Source organism: Hippoglossus hippoglossus, chromosome 13 (assembly GCF_009819705.1).
Source record: "Hippoglossus hippoglossus isolate fHipHip1 chromosome 13, fHipHip1.pri, whole genome shotgun sequence".
In the NCBI taxonomy this organism is placed as follows: domain Eukaryota; kingdom Metazoa; phylum Chordata; class Actinopteri; order Pleuronectiformes; family Pleuronectidae; genus Hippoglossus; species Hippoglossus hippoglossus.
Genome location: NC_047163.1, coordinates 20,130,186 through 20,139,034, shown reverse-complemented (window position 1 = coordinate 20,139,034; position 8,849 = coordinate 20,130,186). Strand labels below are relative to the sequence as shown.

The 8,849-nt window shown below is 40.1% G+C and overlaps 1 protein-coding gene across 2 annotated transcripts in view; it reads left to right on the top strand.

Annotated features, from left to right (window-relative positions):
- The first annotated feature begins 2,239 nt into the window (after positions 1-2,239).
- Positions 2,240-8,849, top strand: part of sez6b (seizure related 6 homolog b) — a 182,923-nt gene continuing 176,313 nt past the window's right edge. Inside the window, exon 1 of one of the 2 annotated variants that reach the window (XM_034604273.1) lies at positions 2,240-2,609. In XM_034604273.1, coding sequence (XP_034460164.1) covers positions 2,537-2,609 — 73 coding nt within the window. In that variant the 5' untranslated portion in view covers positions 2,240-2,536. The remainder of the gene's footprint in view (positions 2,610-8,849) is intronic. The other variant, XM_034604274.1, reaches the window with a different exon arrangement.

The following is an 8,849-nucleotide window of genomic DNA, read 5'->3' as shown; positions in this document are numbered from 1 at the left end:
CATCTCGTGAGGACTTGCAAGTATCTCGATACTTACTGCTGCAGGAACTCGCTATTTACTTCAATTGTATTGGATTTGGCTGCAATGCTGTTTGCCCCCGAAACTCCGAAAGTGTTTTGTGGACTCAAACACTTCACCCAACCCTCCATCAGCATAATGGTGAGTAAATGAGTGTTTTTTTATTTTTGGGTGGACTATCCCTTTTATTTTGATCCGAGGTTCTGCTTGTAAGACTCATTTATTCAAGTGATTGCTGTCAAACTTGGCAAACTGCTGCCAGTTGTCATTTCAGTGTGAACTGCTGTGACCCTCCTCCACCCTTCACATCCAGCACCTGGGTCGAGCTCATCAAGGTCCACTCGTCATCACATCCAGATCTTCAGTATTCTCTTCATCCCGTCACCCCCAACAGTGTCTACTCCCCTTCAAATATTATGGCATCACAATGGGGTGAATTGCCAGAGTCACATCTCTCACATTTCTCCTTTTGTTAGTACACATGGGGCTAAAGAAAATAATTGTTTGTTCTCTCAGAATAAGGCTTCTCTGATACTGGCTGATACAAAGTTATAATATTGTTTAGTATCTGATATTTTCCCCAGTGTCACATTTATTTCTCTATTCATGCAAATAGTCTGATGGGGGATTGTTTATATAGCAGTTTTATGGTACTAATCTAGTCTAAAATGATCTAAAGAGCATGTTATTTATTTAAAAACACAGGGTTCTCTCTTTCAATTTTCACTTTTTTTAAAAGATGGGGGCAGTAAATAATAAATAGCATGAGATACCTTTATTACTTGTGGACAATTCTTTTTTTGATTCTTTAATTAATTTAATTATTTAGCATTTGTTCCCCAAAACTCTACTACCAGGGCTGTCATGATGAGATATTCACTACATGATAATGTAGATTTTACAATATACTATTATAAAATAATATTTTATCAGACACTTTCATCTTTAGGTTTTCTATTTTGTTCATTTTATTGGAAAAAATCAATGCAACAAAACAAGATGTTTACTTCACAGCAGAAAGAAAAATAAATGATTTAAGAACCACTGCACCATTTACACAATTTACTTTAATGTGTGTATTATCAGCATAACAGCAACCTTTTTTATCCTATTTCTTTATTTTAAATATGATTATCATCATTATCTCTATAATTAGACACTCCTGGTTAAAGCATCAGAAAGAAACGAAAATGATACTCTATTTGAAAATAAATGTATATAAAATGACAGACAAAAATGAAAACAAGTGCCAAACTTACTCCTTTCAGGGATGGGCTGAATAATAGGAACACCTATGTATAATGTGACAGCATCACAAACCACATTCACCACAATAATCATACAAGTGATCAACATTCTTTAATACAGAAACAAATTCCAACAAGTTCCAACCTTCATGACAGGGAGCATGCTTCACAGAGCTGTTCTATCAGACTGCACATACTGCAGCTACTGTAGATGACAACATACACTGACAACTGCAATATAAACTGGAAATGGATCATAAATTAAAATAATGCATCACTACTTATTACAGTCGAGTGATTATTTAAGTGTAGTTTTAAACTCAGGACATTTCAAACTTCATGATGGGAAGGATTTACTGCAGTTATGTTTTCTAAGCTAGCTTTAGCTAATGTAGAGGACAACATGAACTGAAAACTGCAAGTATAAATAGGGACATGTGGGAAAAAAATGAATACTTTTACTTTAGAGGAAAGTACCCATAATTACTAAACAACTAGAAAAGTAAAGGTTTATATTAACTTACATTAAAGAGTAGTTTTGAATGCAGCAGCAGGACATTGATCACAGTGCTGTTTTCTAAGACAGTATTAGGTTTAGTTACAGTATAGAGGACAGCATGAACTGAAAACAGCATTTTTACAATTAAAAGGCTTACAGAAAATAACCAGTAATTTTACTTTAGAGTAAAGAAACCACAAGTACGAAATAAAGTAGAAAAGTAAAGGTGTTAGTCAGGAGATAGTTGAATGCACTTTTTTTATCCTTTATTTTTACAGTGTTGTGTCACTACTCTCACTTAACTACAGCACTTTCCCCGCTGATGAAGTGAATTGGATTCATTGACTTCCCGTGTGCACTCAGTGATTGAGTAATGTAACATGTAATTATCACGGACTGGTTTGTCCCACACTCGTGTGTTCCACTGGCCGACGCTAGGAGCTGTCCGTGGTGCTGAAGCGCGGTGCTGCTGCCCGGAGGAGGAGGCGCTGATCGCAGCAGCAGCAGCAGCAGCTCCGCTCTCTCCAGCCTCCAGTCAGTCAGCGGAGTCTGTGGTGGTGGCGGACCGAAACTAAAAGCCCCCCCTTGTCTCTGTGAATGAGTAAATTCACACGGACTCAAGTCAGCGAGAGGAGCGCTCCCTGTGTGTCTCCGTGTGCGTGTGTGCGGGAGCCCACAGTGTTTCAGTGCGTTTCAGGGAAAAGAAAGTGTTGATCCAAGGACGTTCACTCTGGACCGAGAGCTACAGACGCGTGAAGCGGAGGAAACCGTGATGAAGGCGCTCAGAGATTATTTCCCTCTCCTCCTGCTTGTGGTGGCGCTGGTGACAGAAACGGGCGCTAAAGGTAAGATGAATAATTATTTACTCCCTGTTTGTTTATGTGTTTATTTGTTTGTGTTTAATTCTGTCCTCGTGCTGAATGAGAGAGCTCTTAACACGGGCTTGTACCTCGCTGCTCCCAAATGAGATGTTTCTGTTGTGGATCTTTGTCTCTTCTCCGCTCCGTTTCCACCGCGCGCAGTCTCCCTCCATGTGCTCAGACAGCGCACTGGTTCTCTTCATTCATGTGATGAACACATGATGTGGTAGTTTATCACGTTTTATACTGGATTGTTTTCGTCTTATTCTAGTAGAACAGTATATGTAAAGTGTACAGATAGCACACAACCTCAGACACTGTTAAAGTTAAGACACAGGAAGTACTCAGACCCCTTCACTTTCCCCACACTTTATTGTGCTGTGGATTTAATAGTATATGGATATATGGATAACTTGTCATGATACCATGACAAGTTTTGCTCATCCTTGTATAATCGATTTATACTTATTTTTATTTATTATATCTATAATATATAAAATGATTTGTTTTTTTCCACACATGCTCTACGGGGCTTCGGTCTGGGCTTTGGCCGGGTCATTGGCAGTTTGCTTCAGGTTGTTGTTGTGCTGAAAGGTGAACAGTCGCCTCAGTCTCAGGTTGTGTGCACGCACAAGCAGTTTTCTTCGCTGTATTTGGCTGCATTCATCTTTCATTACTTCAACTGTGGCAACTCTCCCCTCTCCCCTGCCACTAAGAAGCCCCTAACCCCCAATAAGATGCTGCTGTCACCACCATGCTTCACAGCTGGGTTTGTATTCACCAGGACCATGAACGGTGCCAGGTGATTGTCAGACATAGTTTGGTCTGATGACCAACTCTAGTAAGAGTCCTGGTTGTTTCTAACTTCTTATTTTTCACAAATCTTTTAGGGTGTCTGTGCTCCTGGTAACACACACAGCTTTTAAAGTTGTTTACTTCTCCTGAGCTGATCTGTACCTCACTGCAACTTTATTGTAAAGGTCTTCAAAGAGTCTCTCCGCATGTCAGGACAAAAGCAAAGTCATGTTTATTTTGTGTGAATTGTGGGACCCTGTATAAACATGTATACCTTTCTGTATACACATGTATGCTGAGTAGGATGACGACTTAATACAGAAAATGAAATATCTAGTGTGATAACATGTATAAAAAACTGTATGAGTATACTTTCCAAAGCCTTTGTAAATAGACAATGTCCTAATAGTTACATATTCAGATGTCATTTTATAGTTTCATTATTCTTGTCTGAATTAAAAAAATGTCAAGAATAAAAAAACAAGTCAAGTAGGCAAACAGGCTGATAAAAATGTCATTTTCTAGCCTTGCAAAAAACAGGGCTCCAAATTAATGCAACCTATCTCGTGGTCCTCTTGTCAACGTAGTGGAATGGCTGATAGTGTTTTTGCAGCCTCCCTGCATTATTCATGTCCCCTGACAAAATAGAGATGGCTAGAAAACATGGTTGATGTCAGAGAGATGGCTCCCTGGATAGTTGCAACGATTTGAACAGTCACTCAATATTTTCCTCCTCCTTGCACTGCAAATTAACACCCTGGGATTTATTAATAAATCACTTCCCACTCTGTAAAATATTGGCATTAAAAAACTATTATCCAAATATCATACCAAGGCCTCTTTGTATTGACAGATGACAGGAGATGAAGTTATCTGCTGACACACTTTCTGCTCTGTCAATCATCTTTTAATTGGACGTCTCTGTGTAGACACAGCTGACTCCACAACCTTGATATTTATGTTTGCACCCATGTCTGTTTGTTCAATTCTCAGCAAGATTACACAGAAAGTACTGAAAGCATTTGCATCAAACTTGGTGGAGGGACGGGGCCAGGGAAGATCCATCGAATAAAATCTTCAAACCATTTTTCTCTACTCTGTGGGATTTTATTTGCATTTTTCAATATTTGCATCAAGTTCTCAGGGTTGATTGATATTTGAAGTAAATAAATCAGACATATTTATGGTGTTGATCTATGAGTTTGTTCAGTTTGATTAGTTTTGTTTAGATTATCAGACTACTTCCCTTTACCCCCTTATTTTTCTTCTTCGATAAGAGCTGGTCAGACGTGTGTATGGCAGTTTGGCCTTGGCGGAGGTATACGCTCTACTCACTGCTATTTGTGAGGAGGCTGTTTTGGTCGCTTGAACCTGTGTTTGCATAATAAAATGTGTTGACAGGCTTTGTGCATTCAGGTCCATATTCTGGCTGCTGACATGGTGGTGATTTTGTGCAAAGAGCAGACGATTGATTGTGACGTAGATGGATTGGGCTGCTCACTGTTTTTAAATTCTTAAATGAGAGTCTGGTAAAGTTGGGAGTTGAGTTTAATGGTAAGAAGTAATAGTTGTTTGAAAAGGTGATGCTATCATGAGAGGTTGAGCAGTTATTCATTTTGTTTTATTCCCCCAGCATACATATTTGGGGGATAGAGTGGTTAGTATATCTGTCTGACCATCCGTCATTTCATTTCAGAAGAAGAATTTGAAAACCATTTGGGATTATTTCATGAAATTGAAGTGAAGTGCAGCCTTTACGACTTCATGTAACTGTGGTAAAGCCAAATCATCACTGGTCAGTAGCAGAAGCAGATACAAAAGAAAGAAAGCAAAAAAAACACTGTCTTTACTACAGAAGCTTTGGTTCATGAGAATCAGTCCAAAAGAGGCAGACGCATCAAAATCGAGATGAAAAAAGGCAAAACTCTAGGAATATAACACATAGGAACTAGACTGGCTAATGCTGGCACACATGAACTGGCAACAACCTTCGTCTGCTGCGTTGACCGTGTCTGAAATGTGAGGGTCTGGTCTTTTTATTGTGTCATCAGCTTGTCCCGCCATTACAGCCGTCGCCTGGCAACAGAGCTACAGATGAGAGCATTCTTTGATTGACCTCTAAAAAGAGTTTTTTTTTTTAACAATTGTGTTAGCTGTTTGGTTGAGTTGAAGCCGAAAATTGTAAAAATGAATTCTTCTTACGTTTTCACATCGCTTGCTACAGCCATTTCCTCTTTGAAAAAGCCCAATGAATTCTGGGATATGCTGGGCTGGAGAGGCTCCTCCTGGTAGAGGTTCCGTTGTTTGGGGGTGGAAGGACACATTTGTCGTTCTCAGTTGAAGGAGCCTTGGAATTGTCTAGTGACGCAATCCATCATCAAATTCAGCCCCCAAGGAGGCAGCCCCCCAAATTGAGACACGGCTAGACACTTTCTTTTGACACCAGTACCCTCCACTTCATTTATGTATACTACTGTATACATAAATATAATACTACTGTATACATAAATACTACATACATAATACTACTGTATACATAAATATAATATTTGTTTTCAAGCCAATTTTAAACTGTTCATCCATCAGCAGCCTGTTAGGATTAATACGATTAAGGAAGTGCTATTCCTGCTCTAACAGACAAGTACTAACTCTCAGCAAGTCAAAGCTCACATTAACGTGGGCCATCCTTCACCCTGCCCCCTGATTAGACTGCCAACACCCTGTGGCCACTTCGTCTGGCTGCCACTATGATACTGATATGATGTCACAACTATGATTCTGATTCATAGCTCCACACTATCACCCATGCAAATAAAGCATCGTTGACATTAAAATAAACATGACGTAAACATAGCATGTTTTGAATAAGTGCTGGCTCTGGGGTGATCAGTAGCTGACCTTGAACTCTGACCTCTGGAAGTTCCGCCACAGGAATCTGTGAGATGAATTCAATCAATTTATTAGCTCAGTCCAGTGGTGCATGTTTTATCCCATTTACCACAAATTCCATGACTGTGACCATCATCTCAAGGATGTCACAGTGCATCTCAGCATTTCAGATTCATCTGCACTCACAGCTACGAGACTGTGACTCAACAGACATGAGGGCGCACTCGATGGTCACTGTGACGGAGGCCATAAATGATGCACATTTATTCAAAAATGTAAATCTCTGCATTACAAAAATATCCAGACCCTTAGCCGTCCTGTTTGCTTTAATTATCCTTGGGATGTGTCAAGAACTTGAATTCTGACTGAGGTGTGTGTGTGTGTGTGTGTGTGTGTGTGTGTGTGTGTGTGTGTGTGTGTGTGTGTGTGTGTGTGTGTGTGTGTGTGTGTGTGTGTGTGTGTGTGTGTGTAAGACCTTGCAATTCACACTGCATGTCAGGACAAAAACCAAGTGATGAAGTCCATCAAAATCTCCATTCCTAAAGCTTTGTGTGTTCCCAGGAGCACAGAGGCCTCAGACATAGACGTTTTGGAGCCACGAGGAGCTGAAAAACAGAGACTGGAAAATAATTCTAAATTTGTGGTCAACATATATTCATATTTTATGGAGGAACTATACAAGTGCTTTAAAACATCTCAGCCTATAAACAAGTTATATATATAGCACTTGTAAGCATTGCCAGTGTACAAGCTATTAGCCTGATGAAGTATCTGCAGTTTGCAGTAAATCACAGTGCAGACAGTCACTCGTGAGGTGACAATGTTGCCGTTTCAGCTTTGGGCCAGTTTCAGCTCCGTGAGTGATCAGCCCTGCGTCTCCTTAATGGTTTACCCTCGCTGCTACACTCGCTGCTGATTGCTGCTCTGCTATTCATCAGTTCTGCTCTCGCTCTCTCTCCTGTTACAGAAGTGTGTGCTGTCTGAGAGCAGCAACGGAGCGAGTTATGCCGGACCTGAAATCGCAGCTGTTTTGATGATGTCCCTGAGGTTTTGGGGTCAGAATTACTGTCCTTTTCCCTTCAGATTACCGCCCAGATAAATACGTTGGCCTTGACTGACCCACAGCAAGCGATGCCCCTAGAGTCCCACCCCCAGGGTCTGCTTGCATAGCCATGGCCTGTCATCATTGTCAGCGCTCTGCTGGGAGAGCTGCCTCAAACTAATGGCTGCTACAAGGCCAACAACAGTAACGGCTCAGTGCACCAAACACACACACATTGTGGGGCTGTTCAGTCCTGTTGGAAGGAGTGCAATCTTAAACAACCTACACACACAAACACACCCTGTATACAAATTTACTGACAAAACAGAGACAGTTCTGTAACTGTTTAAATTACCTTGATTAATGGATCTGGATTAAAGGATGGCCCCATTGAACCCCCTGGTTCTCTCACTCTGAACATTATTTATTTATTGGTTACTCATTTAATTGTTAAACTGATGAAGCAAAATTACTTCAAATTGCATTTGAAATGCTTGTTCTATCCCCCTACTTACAGTTGTTGCACTAACCTTGACTTAAAACCTTGATATTTTGTGTGTTTGGGTTGAATTGCGAAACATTTTGTTTTTCTTTTTTCTCCCTGAAGCGTATTTTTCGAAGCTAAAACCAAAATGTTTCCCAGCATTCCCAGCTCGGCTTCCCACCAGTATCAATTTTTGACTGGCCACCAAACCAGGATTGTAAAGATATTGACATTAGAGCATTCTCACACCTATGTACCTTCTTTGGTTCAGACCTTTGGATCTTTCAGTCAATTCTGAAACAAAACAGGTCTGAAACGTACTCGTACCACAGTCCGCACCAATGGCCTAAAGTTCAGTCAGATCCAAAGAGGTGGAGGCCGCTCGCAGGCTTGTCCTCCAACTACACAATATTTAAATAATGAGGATGTTCGTTTGTAGTACTATCCCTGAAGTTGTTGATGCTAGTAGTAATAACATAATGATATTACAGTGGCAATGAAATTAACGAAATTAAAACATAAAGGCTGTCGATGTGACAACCCGCCAACATCAGATGCACAACCGGCTATGAACCAATCAATGTCAAGTATAGTTAGACACAGCCCATGTATGATGACAGGATGTACACATGTCATACAAAAGTCTTGTAATCAAAACTAACAGAATCAAATGTAAACAATGTAACAAAGACACAAACCTTGGTTTAGACCATTATCTAGACTTTCAGGTGTGAAAACACTGTCAAAGGCTCCAGATTACTTTGGAAGCTGGTGTTTTGTGGAATCTGAAATTACTCACTACTCACTCTATAGTGCACAAGAGGAGCGAGAGCAGCAGGAACAACCTGACCTGTCATATAAATGTAAATACGCGCAGAGCAGCACATCACAGCACAAAGTTTGTGAAACAAGATTATTTCTACATTTAAAGATGGTCATGTTTTAATTATTTAAGTATTATTACTTTGTGTAAAATAAACATTTAAAATTTATTGTGGGATTTTTCGTTGGTGAA